This window comes from Peromyscus californicus, unplaced genomic scaffold (assembly GCF_007827085.1).
Source record: "Peromyscus californicus insignis strain IS unplaced genomic scaffold, ASM782708v3 Scaffold_14__1_contigs__length_90479793_seg_2, whole genome shotgun sequence".
In the NCBI taxonomy this organism is placed as follows: domain Eukaryota; kingdom Metazoa; phylum Chordata; class Mammalia; order Rodentia; family Cricetidae; genus Peromyscus; species Peromyscus californicus.
In genome coordinates, this window is record NW_026294436.1 from 46627921 (window position 1) to 46651160 (window position 23240).

Here is a 23240-nt window from a genome sequence, read left to right on the forward strand (position 1 = left end):
TTAGAAGATTCCCAGCCCCGACACACAAGTTTTCAGGTTGGGATGAGACTGTCACTTAACAGTATGGATTCCATATTTTCATTCAGCCATGTGACCAAAGTGCTTGATCAGTTCAGCTGATCAAGTCAACAAAACCCTATTGACAAAAATGTGTTTAAAACTCAGCATGAAAGAAAACAAGCTATATACATTTGCAGAACCATTAGCTTTACTTGACTTGATTGTTTAAGTTAAATTCAGTTAGGCAAGTAGATAAGAAAGTCAAAAGTGATGTTAAGTGAATAAATAAATGAAAAAAATAGTGAAATCTTCTTTCCTGAATATTAATAAGTATTGCTAAGCAGTAAAACCAGCGGATCAAAATCAATACCACGAACACAACGATGATTATCCATTGCCATGAAACTGTGCCAAGCAATATTTCATCTAATTTATTGTTTGCAATAAGTGTACAAGGTGCTGCTGTTTCACACTTGTTTGGTACATGCAGGGACACTAATGGAGAAAGGGAGGTCACATTCCAAAAGCAGGTGTCTCTTCCACTCCTTGTCTGGATGCTTTTTCTCTTCTTTTCTGTCTGCTCTTCGTCTGCAGCTCAGCACCGACGGTATTTATGGTGTTCAAACATTCTCCCTAGACTAGGTTTCAACATCTAGAGCCCAGTGAATTACCCTTTAGTCAGAAAGGGGAAGGCAAAAGCTCCAGGAAGCTGTGAGGTCAGCCAGCAATTTCTGGTACATGCAGGACAAGGCCCCTGAGGTGCTGAGTGGAGATTACATAACTGCTTTCCCCACTAACCCTAGCCTTGGTGATGATGTAGGGTTGCCAAACTGGGTCAAATCTGCTCTTAGCTAAAAATAGCATTGTAAAAAGAGCAGAATAAAAGAAAAATGTCTCGTGGAGATGAAGATGATAGGAAATTAAAAGCCCACGGTGCTGTGTGGTTAGTCATTTGTTTGCATGCTATCTCGGGCTTCTTTTACAGAGTAATAGCTGTGACAGGTCCCCTGGGGCTCACAAAGGCTAGGTATTTATTATATGGCCCATTACAGAAGAAACATTGCTATTTCCTGACCTACAGTATTAGGCTAATCCTTTGAAGAAACTTTCTAACAAGAAACACCACTTTCAATGTTCCTACTGATTCTTTACTCAGCGCACACCAGTGTGCAGATTTAATTGCATTTAATGTTAACTCTCTCTCTCTCTCTCTCTCTCTCTCTCTCTCTCTCTCTCTCTCTCTCCCCCCAGTGGAATATTTTGGAATGTCGGGCATTATTGCTTTGGTCACGGTAGGCCTGAATTTAGATTCGCTAAGCTTTAAACCGCGGATGGAGTTCATAATTACAAAGTGAGTTTTCTGCTGCATACTCAGTATAGATCCCATAGGATTTGGGTGCTTAAGCAGTCTTGTCTTTAAGGAAGCTGATATGACTCCATTTATAGACATTTTTTTCTATTTTTAAAGTTTTAATGTGCTAACAGTGATTACTGATATTCTGAGTAAAGAATCAGTGCTTCAGAGACCACAGTGCCTTCTCTACATCACTGTAATAGTTATACTTTGAATTGTGGGTTTTTTCCTTCACATCACACTTGACTGACACCATCCTGATGTGAGAAGGAAGTCAGAAGAAAGAAGGGAGTCAGAGTGAGATGCATCATAGATGGGGGTGTGGACCAGTGTCTTCTCAGACAAATGGGTTAGTCCTTCTCTGGAAACAGTGCTAAACCACAGAATTGCTCAGAATCTGGGCACCAATTTGCAATTTACCAAAGAAACTCATCTCTCATCTCAAATGAAGGCAGATGTGGACAATATACCTTAACCTTGACTTTTCCCATGAAAAAGTCAGTGCAAAAGTTGTTTTGAGCCGGGCGGTGGTGGCGCACGCCTTTAATCCCAGCACTCGGGAGGCAGAGCCAGGCGGATCTCTGTGAGTTCGAGGCCAGCCTGTTCTACAGAGCGAGATCCAGGAAAGGCGCAAAGCTACACAGAGAAACCCTGTCTCGAAAAACCAAAAAAAAAAAAAAATAAAAGTTGTTTTGAAATAATGTCCTTCCTATATTTTTGGATGTTTAAATTATCCTATAAAAAATTAATACCAGTGATAGAGGACAGTACTTTTTTTTCTCTTTTTGACAAAATGAAACAAAATTGGCACCTATAACTTTTATTACTTCGATGTGTTTGTGAATGAAGTTTGGGACTAACTGATTTATAAGGTTTATTGCTTGATGTAGCAACCGAGCTTGGATATGATATTGAGACTGGCCATGCTGTCTTTCAACATTATTGTAATTCCTCATTCTATTCATTCAATTGTTTATTCTTTCACTTAAGCCACTAATCTTTTTCTGCCTGCTATGGCCTGGCTGTTGATTTTAAGCCTGAGGCAATGGGAATAAGACATTTTCCAAAGAACAAATAAGCAAAAAACAAACACCAACAAACCAAACCAAACTCATGCTATTGTTAAGTGACATACTTGTTTATATACAAAAGCTAATGGTAAGTATTCTGAAATTATGTATTTTTTGGGTCCTATTATCTGCAAAGGCATTGTTAGACCTTATGGAAATATTTTGCAAAGCATTCAACTCATCAGTTATTCTATGACAGCTGAGAGCTAAGCAGTGGGGTTTGAGGTCCCACATTCATACTTTCCTCCACAGCAGCTCTGAGTGGCTTGGATCAGGAGATAGGAATCACTCGGAGAGTCACACTGTGTGCTAATTATATGCGAAACATGCTTTATCTGCAGCTAAAATTCAACTTCCTAACACTTCTTCCCTGGGGTAGATCTTGAGAGCCACTGTGAGGGCATTGGTTCTGGGGCAGAACAGCTGAAAGTCCCGGGAGAGGGAATCAAGAGAAGGCAGGATTTGAGATCTGCCTGTAGATGTCAGATCGGGCCCTGACTCATGCAAGCCAGCATATAGGGCATCAGAGATTTCTCAGAAGCAATCTGAGAGCAACCTATTGCTCTTCCTTGCTTAACTGTGATGGTGCAGGCAATCAGCACGGCAGGGACTCAGAAGAGGTCATGTCTAATAGAGAGCATCAGATGGAGAACACAGGGCAAGAACCAGGTTTCCCAGACTTGTAGAAATTCAGCAGACTGGAGAGCAGACAAGAGGGGCTTTCTGTGGGAGCCCGCTCCCACCTTTTGAAGGGGTCTTAGGTGGAGGAGAGAGGAATGAGGAAATATCAGATAGAAAGAGAGACCTAGACGATGAGAAGAAAGACAGAAATACAGGATAGCTTTGGGAGAGCCTGGGTCAATACCCAACAGCCTTGTCCTGTTTTAAAAAGGGCTTTTTTTTTTTTTTTTTTTTTTTTTGGTTTTTCGAGACAGGGTTTCTCTGTGTAGCTTTGCGCCTTTCTTGGAACTCACTTGGTAGCCCAGACTGGCCTCGAACTCACAGAGATCCGCCTGGCTCTGCCTCCCGAGTGCTGGGATTAAAGGCGTGCGCCACCACCGCCCGGCAAAAAGGGCTTTTTATAACATGCCAAGGGGAGAGGCAAAAGACCTCCCCCTTGCAAGATCAGAGCACACCGTACAGCCAAAAGTAAACCCTTCAAAACACCTGGTAGCCATACCCGTGGTCAAATCATCCCATTATGCAACCCTTCTGGGTAAAAGCAAGCTCAGATTCTCTGACCCTGAGTAAGTTCTCACTAGATAGCCTTTGTGGGCTCCCACAGTTTTCGAGAGTAAAGGGAGGAGTATATGCAAGTCCCAGCAGAAGTGGTGAAGGGTATTGCATCATCTTCAGCTGTCACTTGGAGGTACCCAGGTGACTGTAACCATTCTCACTCTGGACTTTGAAGTAGCAGCGCCAATATTAGATAAACTGCTGGTTAATCCCGGAGAAACTGGTACGTTACCAGCTTGGGGAGGGCTTGATTTCTCTGCTTTGCTCTTACTGCTGCGTTGTGAGAGGCACTCCCTTGAGTTTTGGTGTGATGGTGATAATGATCTGAGTGTCTTAGATTGACAACATACTTTTTTCATGTTGACTGTAACTAGGATGGAGGCCACAGTTTCCACTGAGATAACAGTGTTAGGCATAACATAGATACTTTTATGTGAAAGAGAATATATTTTAAAAGTGTATTGATTAAAGTGTCATTTCCTTTTTATCCGTCCTAGGTTCTTAATAATGTGTTCATCTGCATATGAACATTTGATATATGGTTTCTTTGGCATTGTTGTTGGCTGTGGAGAAATCAAGTATTTCAGATTTCACTCCCTAGTTTTCACTGTCATCTTATATATAACAGTGAATTTTGCAAGGTAACGATGATATTTTAAAGTTTCCTTTGCTGGGCTTAGATTATTTTTTTGTGTAAATATGCACTTATGTATTCAGGTGTGTATGTGTGTGTGTGTGTGTGTGTGTATGTGTGTGCACACATGTGGAGTCCTGAGGCTGATGTTGGATGTTTTCCTTTACAACTTTATCTTATTTAAAAGATTTAAAAATTACATGTTGTTTGCTTATATGTGTTTACACGTACACATATATATTCACATGTTTTGATGTCAGAGGACAAATCGCAGGAGCTGATTCCTTCCTTCCACCATGTAGGTCCTAGGGATTGAACTCGGGTTTTCAGACTTGGCAGCAAGTACCTTTATCTGCTGAGCCCTCTCACTGGTCCATCCACGGTCTTTACCTGAACCTGGAGCTCTCTGCTTCAGCTAGACTGACATACTGGCAGCTCCCAGTGGTATCCCTGTCTGTGCCTACTGAACACTGGGGTTACAGGGACAGACGACTACTTTGACTACTTCTGCCTTTTATGTGGGTGCTGGGGATTGAACTCAGGTCCTCACTCTTGGGCCCCAAGCACTTTGCCAACTGAGTCACCCCTCCAGTCCCCAAGCTTAGATTCTTAAGCCCAGAGTTAGAATTGGAAGCAGTGGAGTCCAGGGAAGAAAATGTCACAGGAAACACACACTGTTGTCTCGGCCTTGGCAATGGCATGCTGTGCAACCCTGGGAGAGTGGTTTTTTTTTTCTTTCTCAGTTTTCTCCTAGAAAAGACTCTCATCAGCCCTGAGTGTGATAGAAACTCAAAGTCAATGGCCTGTCTTGACTGAGTGGAGTTGAGATCTGGGAAACAGTTCTATGTGTTGTCAGGTCCTTCTGACTCAAGGTTAAATTTAGAGTACCATAGGACAAGATGAATGGCATTTTCCATTCTTGCAGCAATACTGAAGTGTAAGCCAAATAAACTCTTCCTCTCCATCTTAATTTTTGGTCATGGTGTTTTGTCACAGCAATAGAAACCCTAACTAAGATACAAAAGTTTTTGGAAAGATTATATAATAGAACTCAAAAGCTTATGAAGGACTTTGCAGAAGCCTTGAATGTGAAGCAGAAGAATTTGCCTGAGTTAAGTGCATAGTGTACAGGTGATTGTAGACTCTCTTTTGCTAAGTGATGGAAATGATCTAACTAGTTTGTGTTTTGCTTAGTTGGGAGAACTCATAATTAGTAAATCCACACAGCATTTTTGCTGAGGCTAAAACATGTCTGATTTTACTTTTGCTGAGGATTCATTTGTCCCAAATCATCTGAAGCACAGTATACATATTTTCTTGGTACAGATCCCTTAAAGGTAGATTCTGAGGGGCTGGAGACATGGCCCAGAGGTGAAGAACACTGTCTGCTCTTCCAGAGGAACTGGAGTATTTCCCAGAACCTACAGGTCAACTCACAACAGACTGTAACTCTAAGTCCAGGGGATCTAACACCTTCTTCTAGCCTCTGAGGTCACTAGGAATGCATGTGGTACACAGACATACATTTAGGCAAAACATCCATACACATAATAAAACAATGAAAAAAAAGTTAGATTCTGACTTTTGTCACAAGATTCTACTGAAAACTGGTCTTAAAATAAGCAGAAACACATTGAAGTATGGGATTCTTTTCTGCCTATTTTTGTGCATGTGTGTGTGTGTGTGTGTGTGTGTGTGTGTGTGTGTGTGTGTGTGTGTAGTGCATATATGTATGTGGATGTAGTGGATGTATGTGTATGGGGTGTGCATGCACATGTATATTCATGCATGCTTGTGGGGAAGGCCCGAGGTTGATTTTGAAACTCATCTTTGACTGCCCTTCTTCTGCCTTACTCACTGAGGTGGTCTCTCAGTCAAGCCCAGGGCTATTCTCACAGTTTACTCTGGGAGTCTCCTGCCTCTGCCTCCTGAGGCTGGAATTGTAGGTGGGCCTCCACACCCACCAGGCATTCATTTATTTGGGTTCTAGTGATCTGAACTCCAGTCCCCACCCTTACCTGGCAAGTATTTTCACTACTGAACCATCTCCCCAGACCTAGTGTATGATTCTTGTAGGAGGTAAAGAAAAATTTTGTTTGGTTAAGTTTATAAATGTGTCTATGGTAGTTTCGGTTGTTTTTTCGGGGGAGGTGGGAAGTCTGATCAACACTTCTTCCAATTCCAGTTTCTCAGTCATTTTATGGTTTGTCACAGAATAGATGATCTTGGCAAGATGCTTTGGAGATGCATTGTCAATATGCTGTCCATATAGGAATTTACTACCTAACTGCAAATTATACATGCGTGTTAGTGATAAGTCTTTATGTTGTGCAGAATTTCTCCTACTATGCACATGCCATAGTGTATGCAAACTTCAGATTAGCTCCAATGCCTTATTGATAACCTCTGCTGTCTTTGCATTCTTAAATGAAGTTTAGTGCTGAGTACATGATTTTAACCATGAATAACATTACTGGATGATGTACGTTTTACTTATTTATACTGTTTTCCTGCCAACAGGTTGCTTACTGTTATTGTAGTGAGCCCTATTTTGAAGCATTCAAGCTATGAGTATGATTGGCGATGGGGAGTTGTCATCACATGGTCTGGAATTAGAGGCGTTTTTAGCTTACTCTTGGCTCCTGATATTTATAATTTTTCTGAAAGCAAAATAGAGGCACCACATATGGTAGGGGAAATAATCGTGTGTTGTGATTATTTTTATTTACGCATTATTACTTATTTTGTAGCATACCATACCTCATCTTAATGTTAACCAACTTTGAATTGTTTTTTTTTTTTTAATGCACTTCTCAGTAGAAAAAAGACATGTCAGAAAAAAGTTCATGTTGGTCATGTGAAAGGGGTCAGCGTTCACATAGTGATTATGAATAGGGTTATTTGTGGGTTTGATTTCCAATCTTGACTCCACCATCTACAGTCTGGCTGACTTTGGGGGATATTCCTCAGCTTCATTGAGTCTCAGCTTCTAATTGAGGGTTGAAATCATGCTTAGTAAAATAGCTGACGCCTAATAAATGCTCAGTAAGTTTTACTGAGCCCACAAATGCCATTTTCCCCCAATAGCCATCAGAGAGTGATAATAAAATACCCTTATCTAGAATATTTGAATCCATGTAGCTGCTAGAACAATATCTGAGATGCTAGTGCTGTGTATACCAAGGAAAGAAAGACTTTATAAATTGTTACACTAAGGATATCCTTTCGTCTTCAGACTCATTTAGAAATGGTTGGCTGAAGCCAGGTATGGTGGTACACGTCTTTAGTCCCCCTAGCACTTGGGAAGCAGCAGCGGGCAGATCTCCGTGAGTTCAAAGCCAGCCTGGTTTACATAGAAAGTTCCAAGACATCCATAGCTTTGTAGAGAGACTCTATCTCAAAACAACACAAAACAAGTCTAGCTGAAGACTTTGTGATTTGTAGTTTGGGGGGTGGGGAACCAACCAAACCTGGTTTCCTTTCCTCTCTTTCTCCACGTCTTGGACTAGCTGGTGGATTGTAGCAGTCTGGAGGTATAGTGCCAAAGCAGACACCCCAGATACATGCTGACAGTGCGACAGATAAGCCTTGTCATTTGTTTGTTTCTGCAGTGCTGGTGGTCAGACCTCAGGCCTTGCACATGCTAGGCAAACATGTTAGCATAACCTTAGTCCCTGTACCTCAGTATATATGGCAGTACTGAACGAGGTAGAGAAGTTTCTAGAAATCTCCAGGACCAATTTCTCACAACTTGCCCCATAAAATACACTTCAAATCTTTTCCTGGAAGGAAAAAGCTATGACAGCCACCTTCTCATTTGCTGAGGAATCTGGAAGTGAATGTCCAGAGCTCCTGATGTTTGACTGGTAACCTGGGAGTTTTCTCTTTGTTGCTATTTCCTTCCTGTCCCAGAGGCCCATGGCGTACAGATACCTATTTTTTTTTTTTAATATTAGCTGTCAACCTTTTCAGTTTGCATGTGGGGAAATCAAAGTAAAGAAGCTCAAGGGACCAAATTCCCAAAACTCACTCCTTCTGATAGAGAATTATATTCCTTCCCAGGTCTTTCCACAGACTTAGATCTGTGGGCTTGGTCTGGGAATTAATCTGGAGTCGAAGAAAGTCTGTGGTTTCACAGAGACATTGAAGGTCCTACTATATCCCAAAGGAGAAGTACAATAACCAATAGCTTAGCCTCTCAGTATGCAATGAATTGGCCAAAAATCAAACCAATGAACTCTTAGTTAACATTTGGGTATTATTTTACAGTGTTTCTCAAGTCTGCACGATATTAAGAGTCTTGCCGGTTATACTCCAAATCTATAGTTCTACTCTCTAGGCAGGGGTCCGGGAGTCAAAATGTTTGACAAGTGCCTTGGATAACTCTGATCAGTTTGGGGAAATGTTTTGGAGGAGATATTGCTATTAACTTCATTTTCACTGGAGGGCACTGGGGCTCTTAGGGGTTAGCTGGCACAAAGCACTGGAAAGATCTGTCTCTCAGTGTCCTTAGCCCAGAATATACATGATTAGTCATTTTTTTCCCTCATTTAAATTGAAAGTTAATTTCTGCGCCAGGGTAATATGGCCAAACAGTGTCCACAAAACAACCCTTTTGCTTTATCTTATTAGAGACAGAATTTAAAAATACGGATTGAGTTAGAATTTTTACAGGTGGTTAAATGAACATTGTTCACCCCTGGAAAGAATACTTGATATTTTGGCTCTAACATCTTTATGTTTTGTTTTTAGTTTATATTCTATATACAAGTAATATCATTATTGACAACAGGAATAAATTCACACATGATGCTTCGATCAGCCAAGACATTAGGTAAAGCATATATATTATTGAGCGGTTTATTGGGGAGAAAATGCAAATAGAGTATTAATGGAGGGTTGTGCAGACATTTCTTATGGACTAGAGGAATCGGCTTAGAAATGACTTATTTTCATTAGTGGATTGTATTTATGTAATTCATCAATTGCAATATTGGTTCATATAATTTAATAGAAACCGAGTGAATGGAGTCTTTAAAAAGACAGGTGTTTTCCTTTCTGCCAGTATGTCTAGAATAACAGGGTGATTCTGCTGTGCCGAGTTGTCCAGAGACCTGGGTTCCATTTCTTTTCCATTTCTCTATTCCCTAGGTTGCCTTTGTGCTTGCAGGGTAGAAATGGCTCATTACTGCAGTCTAACTAACACGAGAGAAACTGTTTGTGTTCACAGTCTGATCAACTAGCAATAATACATTGGGATGTGGGGACTGGAGGACATCTTTAAGGACAAACAGATAATTTCCATACACATTCCATAGGCTGAAGCTTAACTACCTGAGATACAGGAGAGACAGGAAATATTTTATTTTTTTCTGGCTGGCCATGTTTTTAGTCAAAAGTCAGGGATTCTATTGGCAAGAGGATGAAGAAGGGAATGGACATTGGGAGATACTTCCCAAGTTCTGCTATCGCTGCCCATCTCCAAAAGGAATTTGAATTCAAAGACAAAAATATATGTAGATACAATGAAGTCACAAATGGGAACATTTAATGACATCTGAGAGGAATTTGAAACTATTTATAATACAATTACTTGAGAACAATGAAATAACCAATAAACATATCCAGTAGAGAAGTAAAGTCAGATCATTGGTAGCAGTGGGGTTGAGGGGAGAAGTGGAAGCTGGGGTGGGTACTATGCTAAAGTCGTCTTCTTTTTTTTTTTAAATTTACAGGTTTGTGTGCTCTCTCCCTCCCAAGACAAATTGCTGTTCAAAATGCCATTCAACACATACAACAGATTATACGGAACACAATAACTTTATATAAGACAGAAAAAACTTTGACAAACGTTAACTGGGATGTAGTAGAAGAAAAAGCAGATATCGAATACAATCCTGTGAGTTGATATACACAATGATAGTCTTAATTTCCCTCTCTGGGTCTTCCTGTTTTTCTTGGACTCAATATTAAAAACATGGTTCTGGGGTTGGAGAGATAGCTCAATGGGTAGAGCGCTTGTCACGCCAGCATTGGAACCTGAGTTTGAGTCCCAGAACATACATAGAAAAGTCTAGTGTGATGACCTGCTCATAATAGCAGTGCTGGGGAGCCCCGGAGTTCACAGAACAGCCATCCTAGCCTAATCTGTGAGCTCCTGCTTCTAGTGATAGACTCTGTCTCAAATATTGAATGTCTAAAATTGTCAAAGAACAAATTTAATTAGTAAAAATCCCTTTGAAAAGTAAAACATAGAAAACAAAATCAAAGTAGCTATTCTGAGGTTGATCTCTGTCCTCCACACACATATGCACACATGTACAAACACACACACACACACACACACACACAAACCTACATCTGTATACATGCACATACACACAAACCAGATTCTACTACCTAAATGCTAGAAAATAGAGGGGAAATTTTATTAGCTTTGATGTTCTGGTGAAGCAACTTCTTTGAATCATGTCCCTAAAAAAAAGTCTTTGTGATCGGCCTTTCTATCAGATACAAGGAGAGTGGATGTTTGTTCAAAATGACTGGTTGCATTCCAAGCAATGACCTCTGCCAAGATGATGCTTCCAATAGGTTGAGATCCTGAGGGATCTCTCCCTGTGTATTATAAAAAGCAGAAAATACAGGCTGACATAGAGTGTTGTGAAGTATAGACAGAGGATAAATTGGCTTCTACATATCCCAAAGGAATATATCCTTCATGGCAATTGAAAACAATAGTCTCATATATATTGTGGTGGCTTGAAAGCAAATGTCCCCCCAAAGGGAGTGGCATTATTAGGAGGTGTGACATTGTTGGAGTGGGTGTGGTCTTACTGGAAGAAGTGTGTCACTGTGGAGGCAGGTGGTCTTTGAGGTCTCATATATGCTCAAGCCACACACAGTGTCTCAGTTCACTTCCAGTTGCCTGCAAGAGGTAGAATTCTCAGCTCCTTCTCCAGCACCATGTCTGCCATATGGGTATGCCATTATGATAATGGACGAAACCTCTAAAACTGCAAGCCACCTATTAAGTGTCTTCCTTTATAAGAGTTGCGGTGGTCATATTGTCTCTTCATAGTAATAGAAACCCTAACTAAGACACATATGGCAAAGCATTACCCCAGTTACACGTAGCTCATCACTGTAGCAATTCTGAGTGAGTTGCTAAAACCTTTGTTAAGTACAGTGTTTACCCTGTCTCAACCAGTTTTACTTATTTTTTTTTTTATCTTTGTCTCCTTAGATTTTAAAGCAGACTCACACTGTTCCAATTACCCATATTCTCCATGGTTCAGGAGAGGAATTCGCAACAGATGAAGTCTTAATAGAACAGGCCAGATTGCACGTAGCTATAATACAAATGGTTGGTATTATTCAAACAATATTAATTTTTTTGCCTTTAATCCTTATGATTTGGAGGTGATTATAAAACCGTTTTGTTTTCTGATATAGTCTATCAACTGTCAGAATTAGTGTTTGAGTTACGAAAATTTATTTATTTTTTTGGTGTGTGCGCGTGCGCGTGCGTGTGCGTGTGCGTGTGTGTGTGTGTGTGTGTGTGTGTGTGTGTGTGTGTGTGCACGTGTGTGAAGGCCAGAAGCTGATAATGAGTGTCTTTCTCAATTGCTCTCCACCTTATTTTTGGAGACAGTATATCTTACTGAACCCGGAGCTTGCTGATTTGGCTAGACTAACTGGCCAGCAAGTTCTAGGGATCCTTCTGTCTCCACTTCCCCACTGCTGGAAGTACAGGCTGGAGCTGAGCTGAACCTGACCTTTCACATGGATGCTGAGAACCCAAGCTCAGGTTACTATAGTTCATACTAAAAGTTGAACAAAACCAAGCCTTCCTTCCTCGGGCTTTGCAGTCAAGTCACAAACATTTCGTTTCTAAGACTAGTAAGTTTTAAGTGGCTAGTAAGTCACTTTATGGGCTCTTTAAATAGTTGAAAGGTTTTGTTTTGTTTTTTGAGACAAGGTCTCACTAGGTAGCCGAAGCTGATCTTGAACTTGTAATGCTTCCGTTTCAGCCTCCCAGGTGCTGGGATCACAGGTTTGTGTCACCACACTGTAGCATAAATCTTAAAAGGTCTTATTAATAAAATCAAACCTGAGGCCAGGTATTGGGGTAAACACTAAAAGATCAGAGAGACAGAACAAGCCACAGCCACCTCACCTCAGCTGATCCTGTTTCCTCAGACTGGAAGCCTCTGAGTCCTCACCCAAATAGATCTCAGCTGCACTGCTGCTCAAAAGCCTAAAAGCTTAACCAGCTCTAGTTCCTGGCCTCATGCCTTTTATACCTTTCTGCTTCCTGCCATCACTTCCTGGGATTAAAGGCTCTTGTTACCACGCCTGGCTGTTTCTAATGTGGCTTTGAACTCACAGAGATCCAGACAGATCTCTGCCTCTGGAATGCTAGGATTAAAGGTGTGTGTGCCACCATTTTCTGACCTCTATATCTAGTGGCTGTTCTGTTCTCTGACTCCAGATAAGTTTATTAGGGTGCACAATATTTTGGGGAACACAATATCACCACACCACACACAGCTGAAACTGCTTTGTGGGTATTTAATGCACTGAGTTTCTCTTAAATGAGATTCCCCGAGCTGCTTATTTAACATCTAGTAGTGTAATAAGTTGATTGTACCCATGGCATACCAAAGCTGACTACTGGGGTTAGTAATTATAGTGTGAGTTATGTAAGGACCAAGAAGCATATGGTGGGGGCTGGCAAGTCAGCTACTCAGTGGGTAAAGGCACTTGTCATCTTGCCCCAAGTCCTGAGTTCTATCCCTTAAATCCTCTTAGTGGAGGAAAGAACTAATGCCCACAAATTATCTTCTGACCTCCTTGTGCTCACACATACAATAAATAAATGTAAAAACAATGAAAAAAATTGTAAGAGAAGCATAAGTTATTTCTATGCTTTTTTCTTTTAAAGCAAGGTTTCACTGCAGCTCAGGTGGGCCTGGAACTCACAACAGTCCTCCTGTCTCTCAAGTGCTGGGGTTACAGGTGTGCGCCACAGGTCTCAGCCCTTCCATTGATGCTTTGGTCCTTTGTAATTTTTACTTAAAGATGAATGTATGTAGATATTTATAAGTATAAAATATTAAAACATAAAACCTGTTTTAGAGTAGCTTTGAAAAGCAATGTAACGATGGAATCCTTGGAGTAGAGGCAGCCCGAATATTAATTGGTGCAACCAAAAGCTACTGCCCCATCCATGGAAAGTAAGTGAGACACTTCTTTAATTGCATTTTTCCACATTAGATGATTATGTGACTATGAACAAAGTGAGCATTGTTCAATGTCTGGGTTAACCCATCTATCATCCCATCGGTCTACATCTATTTGTCCACCTATATATCCATTCATCTATCCAGTAACATTTCTTTCTTCTTCTCACTCCCCCTCCTTTTCCTTCCCTCCACCTTCCTACCTTTTCTCCCTTCCTCCCTCCTTTTATTCCTCTCTTCCTCCTTTTCTTTTGAATGCTGGGCCTTGAGCATGCTAAGTAAACTCTCCTCACTGTCTACATCCCTACCCCCATTTATCTACTTTGAATGCTCCTCTTCATTCTGCCTCCAGCCCTCGTGACTTTCATAACTTTGGAGATAATTAGGCTTAGGTAAGAGACAAGGGAATCCATGAATGAGAATCTATATAGCTTTAATGGCTCTTATAATTATTTTGCTTTTATATCATATTCTCTAAGTTATTGGAAAAAGTACAGCAGCCTGGATCTTGTTCAAAGACTGCTCTCCAGGGATGGAGAATGAGTTCTGGAAGAGTTGGCCTAAATAATGGTATTGCTAGATGCAATGCAGTGTGGTGGGAAAAGCCCAGTGTCTTAGAGATGTATCAATATCTTGTCACTGTTCTGGCAAGCATTACTGAGTGGATGATCTGAGACAAAGCTGAGTCAGCGGTAGCAATTCCAGCTAGGTGGTCATTAATGTTTCTGCAGTCTGGAAACCTCACTGGGAGACCTGTCATTGGCCTGGGAGATTACAGTTGGGAAAGCTGGGGCATTCAGTTGCCTTTAGTGTTGGGGGACATGAAACAGAGGAAGCTTAATTCCAGAACTCCTAAAAGGGCTGGTCTAGAGAAACTTGAATTAGGTTCTGTCTCAGGTCAGGAAGGGTTCTGGGAACAGGAGCACAGGAGTCTCAGACTAAAAATGTTACTAAAACATGACCACAGTGGACAGATGATTAAGTGCAGGAGGTAAAGGTTGAGAAAGCATATTCAGTAAGTCCACAGTAAATTAATATTTAGTATATCATCCCCCCTTCTATTGTCCTGAGATACTGTTTTTAACAACACATATGTGTATTTTTCTTAGATTCATGAGTATTTCTGATGTTTCAACTTATGTGAGAGATAGAAGTTGGCTTATAAAGTTTAAAAACATGTTAACTTACTTGGAATATCACAAAGAAAAGATACTTTTCAGTGTACCTGGGTAAGTATTATGAACCTCTAAGAGTGGTGTACTCAGAATATCACCATTTCAACATTTTTAGAGTAGGTCACCCCATTTAAACTAATTTTTGTGGCAGATGTTTACAGGTTAAGTGGTGACTGAACAGTGTGTTTGCCTCTTCTATTCTGCCTTAACTTCTCTGTCATCCTTATAAAAGGAAACGATGGCATTTTAGGGCTAGCTTATACCATGTTTCTTGCACTATTCATCTGGGTAGAGGACTGAGCAAGGGCCAGCCATACCTACAATGGGCTGAATCTAGCTCAGTGCAACTTTGTTTGTGGAATAAGATTGTTGTATCAATGTCTAAAATTAAGGAAAAATCAACGCTACCTTAAGAATGCCTATTACTGATTTTCTAAGATATTATAAAATATACATTTTGCTTAGAGTTTTTACTTTGCTATATAGACTGTGAACTTATATAATTTTTAGAGCAGGAAAATAACTTTTTTTTCCAACAGAGGATGTCAAAACAAGAACATACTGGGAATAGTTTTTGCTTTCTTCCATTGAATAAATTTAAAGAGAACATAAAAAAAATTAAACCCCTAGCATCCCAACATACATTCAGCAGCATTCTGTTTCTTTTCTCATTGCTGTGGGATCCTGGACATGAAGGAACTTAAGGGAGACTCATTTTGGCTTACAGTTTGAGGGTCATAGGCCATCATGGCAGAGGAAGGGTGACCCTGGGAGAGTAAGGCTGCTTGCTCAGATCTGGGCAGACCAGGAAGCAGTGAGAGGTGAATGTCTGTCTGTCTGTCTGTCTGTCTGTCTGTCTGTCTGTCTCTGTCTCTGTCTCTGTCTCTGTCTCTGTCTCTGTCTCTCTCTCTCTCTCTCTCTCTCTCTCTCTCTCTCTCTCTCTCTTTCCCTCCCTCCCTGTTCTGCAAGCCACAGTGCTGTGTGTTTATGATTCCAACAACCATGTCATATCCAGAAGATAGCTCTGCACCACATTCTTCTCCATCCTTTGGTTCCTACAATCGTTGTACCTCTCTTCCAAGATATTCCCTGAGCCTCAGAGGAGGTGACATAAATATTCCATTTGAGGCCAAGCACTCAGCAGTGCCTTATTCTCATCATTTTGGCTAGTCACAAATCCCACTTGGACTGTGGCCCACTGTAAAAGATGCCCCTCTGATGGAGGCTGACAGCTGTTGGAGTCTTTGGGTATTCACATATATATTTTGGAAGGCAATTTAACTACATGTCCATTTGACAAAAAATCAGCTGCAGGTCCACTGTAAGGAATGCAAACTCCCTAGCCATGGGCTTTCAGCCAGATCTATAGTGGCAGGCATATATTCCTTCCAGGGGAGTGAGCCTCAAATCTAATCAAGATGTGGTTGTTTCTCTCAGAGCATCCATGCCAATATTGAACCAGTGGGCATGTCATGCCAGGCATTTCAGCACAGAAACTCTCAAGGTCTACAGCTGCATGTGACTGTTGATGCCTTTTCTCTGTTGACAGCCTACATAGCACCTTCCATCACTATGAATGTGAACCAGCAGGGAGAAAGCTTCTAGCTCAGTTTCAGCCTCATTTCTCTGTGTTCTTTATCCAGAGTGTGTGTTGTCTTCAGCAATAAGGACTTAGAATATCTAGTTCTAGTAGTTAAGCAAGAACAATGCCAACAGCCTGTGTTGTTTTGGAAGCCTCTGAGAGCTACCGAGGCAATAAGTCAGAAGGACGGAATTCCATGTCCAAGGTGTTTCTTAATTCATTCAAGTAGGCCAAGTAAATAGCCTCTTCTGTGTAGCTCTATTTCCGGGGGGTTAGAAAGTTTCAAAAAAATGAATATGGTAATTGTTGAACATTTTGCCCATTTAAAAATTTTAAACAATGCTGATGAGTAGCACATTTTCCTCTACATTTATTGTTTCTTGCTTTTGATTTATTATATACATTAATAGCATCATCCTTTTGTCTTCTATTATATTCTCTCTATAAAATATGCTAGTTATTATTATCAATAGTAGTAGTATTGTTTTTTGGAGATAGAGTTTCTCCGTGTAGCCCTGGCTGTCCTGGAACTCACTCTGTAGACCAGACTAGCCTCAAACTCAGTGATCCGCCTGCCTCTCCCTCCTGAGTGCTGGGACTAAAGGCATGTGCCACCATGCCTGTCTGTATGCTTGTTATTTTTACTTATATATTTCATATTATTTCTAGTTTGATTTGTTTAGACAGATATTGGACTTCACTGCTTATTTGTTATACCTTAAATGACCTGATATTTTATTTGCTCTTATTTTTTTCAGGGATAATAGTTTTCTGATTTTTGTCTATCGCACTATAATTTCAGAAGAATTTGAATATGCTACATATGTTGTAACAGTAATGTATATTTTCCCTATGATAATACATATATGGCCAACTGCAAGAGAGTTAAATGTATCGGCACTGATATCTATAAACTACTATTTTATGTTTTTATATACATTAGAATCAGCACTGAAGGTACTGTGGAAACTAGAAATATGTTGTACAAAAAAGAATAATTCAAATATTTTGAATCCATTTTTTCTACCTTATTGTCAAAATAACTTGATAACTAGAAGTTATTTGTTATGACAGCTGATGGATCCTGGGATGTTCACAGCCTTAGTGCCAGTCTTGGCCATCAGCTATGTCTAATAAAAGTAGAGAGACTCCCAAGGATTAGGTGATAGAAAACTGGTATTTCAGTCATATACACTCCCTTCAGATTCTTCCTGAAATAATTTAGGGAAAGAATAAACAAATACAAAAGAATTGGCTTGAGAGCCACATACCTGGACAGGTGGCTCAGTGATAGTAGTTTATCATGCTTCATTATTAATAGTATTGCAGCAAACTTGTCTACTGCTTCTAAAATTATTGTTTTGGTATTGCATTTCATTATAGATACTATATTTTGAGTCACATTAAACATTTTAGTGTGGAAAATTAAGAATTTAGGGGAATTTCAAACAAGTAGCTAAAAATTCAGCTTTTAGAATACAACTAATAGGACTGAGAGATGGCTCAGTGCTTAAGAATGGGAACTGATCTTGTAGAGGGTCTGAGTTTAGTTCCCAGTATCCACATTGAGTGACCCACAATTAACCATTGTAGGTGGAGTTTTTCTGTCCCGTCGGTCAGCTATGTCCCATCAGCTAGCTCCCAAATAACCACACAGAGACTTAATATTAATTATAAATGCTTGGTCGATAGCTTAGGCTTGCTTTTTAGCTAGCTCTTATAACTTAAACTAACCCATTTCTATTTATCTGTGTGCTGCCCCAGGCTTGTTTACATCATGTATGTACTTCCCATCCTGCTCGCTCTGAGTCTCATGATGTCTCTTCAGATACCATCCTTCTTCTCCCCAGCATTCTCTCTGCCCCACAAATCCTGCCTAGCTATCAGTCAATCAGCTTTTTATTAAAAATGAGAGCCAATATATCTTCATAGTTGTACAGAAGTATTATTCCACAGCAACCCATAACTGTAATTCCAGATCCAGGGTATCAGATGCTCTTTTCTGGACTCCATGGGCACCTGCACATAGGTGGTGTACATAAATATACACTCAGGTGAATATATGCATACACATAAAATAAAAAATCTAGGATACAACTCATTTCTTATGATTGACTTGCAATTTTAAATATTTCCCTCTCCCCTATGTCAATATATAGTTGTTATGGAGTAACATATATTCTGTTTGTTTTTTTAAACAGATACTAATATTAAAAAGGAAATATTTTCTTCATAATTGGAATAATTTGGATTTTTTCATCATAGTTATCGGAATCGTTGATATATTATGCCTGCACTTTGTCAAGCTGAAACCAAACAACTTGGTTCTCATCCAGTTTACAGTGGTAATAGGATATTTTAGAATAATTAGGTTTCTTCCTATCTTCAAGGTAAGGCTTCCTACGTTAAAATACTGGTTTGCTGCATGATTTACTAAGTGATTCAATAAGCTTCACTCTTGTGAGAGAAATGAGAGAAGGAGCTGTCTCTTCCAGAATGTTCTTCAAACAAACACCCGCTTGGTTGGCTGTCATTGCTTACACCCTGCCTTCACAGAGGTTTTCCAATCACACCAGACAAAAGCAGAAACCTGGGCTCTATACCCTTAGCTTTATACCCCATTCTTTGTTCCTCTTCCATCTGCCTAGTTTTTATTTTCCTTCTATTTATTAGTGCTACAAATTCAGTGTTCATGAGAATTGCTATGCAGAGTTGTATATGCAAAACCCACTTAAAGGAGTAATTGTGATTCTATTGTATTTGCCTTATGAGTTGAGATATGAGCTAAGAGCTCATGTAAGGTGTAACTACATAACACTGGAAATCAAGACGTATAATGAGGCTAAGACATAGCCTGGAAGAACTTTCTCTAGACAGTTTTTATGCAGATATCTTGTGCACATAGATGCAAGATAATTATTTTTTTGAGACAGGATTTCTCTGTGTAGCCCTGGCTGTCCTGGAACTCGCTCTGTAGACCAGACTGGCCTCAAACTCAGAAATTCCCTGCTTCTGCCTCCCAAGTGCTGAGATTAAAGGCATGTGCCATCACTGCCTGGAACAAGATAATCATTTTAGACATATTACTCTATGAAAAATATTAAAGATGAAATACATTTTTAAAGATGTATTTTTGTGTAAGCCAAGTTGTTGTGTGACTTTTGGGGAATAGATGTGAAAAAAACTGCCTGTACATTTCAGATGGGGAAATCAATGAAAGGCCGAAGTAGGGATTTCAAGTCCATCTTTGTAAACCTATGAGTTTATTGGGTTTATTTAATAGGAGTATGGGTGAGGGGTTACTTACAGAGGTGACTCAGAGTTGACAGGTCAGTTTCCTTTTCCCCATAGTCCTCACCATTCTATAATTTTGGGAAGAGGCCTTGTGAGCCTTGTAAGTTTCAGGGACTTTCTGATACTTGTGTGTGGTTTATTTCCTGAGTCTTAAGGAGCCTTCCTCCAGAATTGAATGTTCCAATTTAGAGGGGATTGTTAAACAAATACAAATCTATTGAGAGTGTGCCTAGCAATTCTCAATCAGTTAGCAGCCCTTCTGTCTTGTACTGCCTGAACAAAATCATAATAAAGTATATTTAAGAAATCAATATTATTATATAGTTGGGTTTTTAAATTGAACACTTACTTTTTTCCAGGAACTGGGGGAAGTACTTTATATAACTTACCCAGTTAAATTCTTATAATAGCCTTCTGAGGTAGGTGTAACTTCTACATAAATTTAAGTGCCCTAAAAGTTAGACTCAGCCCAATATGACTTTGAAAAGAAACATATCTGCCTCAGTGAAGGTTGGGAGAATACTGGAGATCTTTATTTTAGTTGCCCTAGGAGTCAGTGGTCAGCTCAGGGTTATCAGTGCAGCATGGAGGAAGGCTTTGAAAACATTTTCTTTAAACAAGATCCTCCCTACCTCCAAGTTCACAATCAAAATGGCAGCTAATAAAATCTTTCTCTGTTCTTTTAATTCCTGCGCTATGGTACTGTTTTCTTTTTACTTTCTCCTCTCCTGATATTGAGTCTCGCACCAAATGCCCCTGTGCTCTGACTCAGCATGGACTCCATGGGAAGCCCCTTGCTGTGTGATTGACAGTTGGCTTTGGAGCAGTGGCTCCATTGGCCTTCCAGGCCTTACGTATTAGACTCATTTTGTTCAGGAGGAAAGGGAATCCTCAGAGTCACGGGTAGCTTGCTGAAGGTCACAGAGATGGCGACTGGAGAGATAGTATAAGAGATCTCATTCTCTTAAGTCCCTGCACCAGCTGGCCTCAGCGTAAAAGTAGAGAAATGTAGAACAAGAATGGAAGGTGGCCTGCATGGTTCAGAGATAGAGTTTATTCTTCCAAGCTGTTGCTCGGCTTCCTGGGCCACCACTTTTGTTTTCTGAAGTTGAAGAGGGACAGGGGCATGCTAGAGACTCCACCTAAAGCTACAGTCAATTTTGCACAAAGGGAGTGGTCACAACCCCATGTGTGTGTGGATGTAGGCAGAGGCCTTTTGGAAACAGGCCCTGCTGGACCACATACCACAGTGTCTGACATTATACTTCTGGACAGGACCAAAGGCTGCATTTCTAGAAAGTTCTTGGACATGCTTTTGCTGGCCTACAGATGACATTTTGAGAACCTCTGCTGGGGAGGGTGTTTTCCTCATGATTTTTTTTTTTTTAGTTAAAAAATTGAATTAGCATACAGTATTAGATTTCACTATGGGATTTTCAAATAAAATTATATTTTTATTAATTCTCCTCCCTCCTTTCCCACCCCGCTTCCCCTTTTTGTATGCCCCAGTCTCTTTTCCACTTTCCTGTCCCATGTGTTCTGTTGTTTTCTCTGCCTTGCTTAAAGCCTTTAATTCCCTCCCGTGGTCTTCTTCCTGGTTGCACAGCCTGTACCCACACTCGCCTCTGCTTACACACATGCACATAACCATGGTAAACTAGATCCTCATGTGAGGTAAATACTTAATTAAATGTATATTTTTCCCTCCACCCTGCTACTCCAGATTATAATACCAATACTAATAAACATGACAGACGTACAGATCAAAAAGAGCCTCAGCTTGATGTACAGTATCACAAAAGGCTATGTCAAAAGTCAAGAAGATGCCAAACTTTTGATAAGGCAAATTTCTGGTCGTGAATCGGTCTATCAGGTGAGAAACAGGCATTGGATGGTGTGGATGGGAATTACCTTACTTAGGTGTATTCATATCCCTAAGATCAGCTTGTTATGTGTGTGACCAACAGACAAATTTCAGTAGGTAAACAGGTTCAAGTGTTTGTTATACAAGGTGCTTCAGAGAACAGTCTAAACTTTTTATTTGTGTGTGTGTGTGTGTGTATGTGGGTGTATGGTTGTGTGTGTATATGCACTTGGGTGTGCTGTGTGAGACCCTATCTCAAACAAAATAAGACACAACAAGCAAAAGCAGTAATAATAATGATGATGATGATGATGATGATGATAATAACCCACCAAAGAGAGAATTGAAAATGCTAAAGAAAGTCAAGTGTGACCCGGGCACTCATGGAGCCTCAGGGTGGAGTTTGTAGTTGTGGAGTCACGGGTGTAAAAGCTGAAGGAGTCGAAGACAAGTCAGTCCCTGGTCCAAGAAGAGCTGTCACATCAAGGTCCACTGTTTGCCTCCGCTTGCTCGTCCCCCCCCCCCCGTCCGTCCGTCCCCCCCCCCCCCCCCCCCCCGTCCGTCCGTCCCCCCCCCCCCCCTCCCGGTCAGACCGCCCCTGTTAAACATGATGCTCAGCACAGTCATTTCAATCACACACATGGGTGGTTCATAGGTTTTCTCACAACTTTCAGCTTTTGTCCCCCTTTGCCATGAGGAGGTTTTAGCGTGACTTTGCAAGTTTTCAGCCGGCCCTCTGCTGTGTTCCTTCTCCTCATTTGCAGACCCATTAAACCAGTGGTTTAAATTTTTTTGACAGTCACTATGATTACTTCTTTTTCCGAGCACTAGTTTCTTAAAAAAAAAAAAAAAATTAATAGAGTCTCTCGAATCTCTTATTTTAAAAGTTTCTGTTTCCTGCACCACTTCTGCTTCCTCGAAGTCCCATTTCAAAAGTGGGAAGATTGCTCTAGGTCATGCTGGGCTATGCAGTGAGTTCTAGGTTGGCCAAGGCTACACAACGAGACCCCCCCCCCCCCCCCCCCCCCCCCCGCCACAGCCCTCTCCACACAAAAAACAAACAAAACAGAGAGCATGGAGAAGTTCATAGCAGAAAAGACTCCAGAAGGAGGAAGATGAGGGAAGTCAACCATGAGCCAGGGAGGGAGCTGAGGATGTTTTGAGACATTTAGGAGACAGCAGAGGGGTCTGGAGGCAGTTGCCTTGATAGCTATGGTATAAAACAAACCTCCAATGTTTAAATAGGGGAACTTCAGGGAGCTGGAGAGATGACCCTGTGATTAAGAGCGCTCACTGTTCTTCCAGAGGATCTGGGTCCAGTTCTCAGCACCCACATAACACCTCACAGTCATTTTTAAGTCCAGTTCCAGGGGATTTGGTGCTCAGGTACCAGGCACTCATGGTGCAGATATAAATTCAGACAAAACACCCCTACACATTAAAGAAAATAAAAATTAAGAAACAGAGGACTTCAGTGGCTTTTTGTGATGTGTATTAGGTAGATGCTTCTGAAGTGACTCGATGTTTCTGGAAACTAGCCTATGGCAGTTTACCTGCAGAGAGGTAACAAACATTGCCTCTCTGGTAGTGATGTCTTTGCAGGCAGGAGTTACTGTTGCCCAGAATCTCAGTGTGAATATAAATTCAGTTCTGCAAGAAGGAGGCTTAGCACAAGGCAAACAAGGCTGGACATGAGTGTGTTAGGGACATACAAAGTCTCATTTGTATAGTCAAAGCAAGGGACTTACTAGGTGTAATTTTTAAAAGCCCAAACAGAGGGAAAAAACAA

General features: G+C 40.6%; 2 protein-coding genes across 3 annotated transcripts in view; one reads left to right on the forward strand and one right to left on the reverse strand.

Moving 5' to 3' along the window:
* Positions 1 to 23240, forward strand: part of Slc9c2 (solute carrier family 9 member C2 (putative)) — a 58516-nt gene that overhangs the window by 14619 nt on the left and 20657 nt on the right. The window contains exons 7-17 of the mRNA XM_052737375.1: positions 1252 to 1351; positions 4158 to 4301; positions 6815 to 6983; positions 9047 to 9128; positions 10030 to 10193; positions 11538 to 11657; positions 13433 to 13530; positions 14646 to 14765; positions 17052 to 17250; positions 18495 to 18683; positions 21311 to 21460. Of these exons, the coding sequence (XP_052593335.1) occupies positions 1252 to 1351; positions 4158 to 4301; positions 6815 to 6983; positions 9047 to 9128; positions 10030 to 10193; positions 11538 to 11657; positions 13433 to 13530; positions 14646 to 14765; positions 17052 to 17250; positions 18495 to 18683; positions 21311 to 21460 (1535 nt within the window). The remainder of the gene's footprint in view (positions 1 to 1251; positions 1352 to 4157; positions 4302 to 6814; positions 6984 to 9046; positions 9129 to 10029; positions 10194 to 11537; positions 11658 to 13432; positions 13531 to 14645; positions 14766 to 17051; positions 17251 to 18494; positions 18684 to 21310; positions 21461 to 23240) is intronic.
* Positions 1 to 23240, reverse strand: part of Prdx6 (peroxiredoxin 6) — a 63814-nt gene that overhangs the window by 5679 nt on the left and 34895 nt on the right. The window lies entirely within an intron of this gene.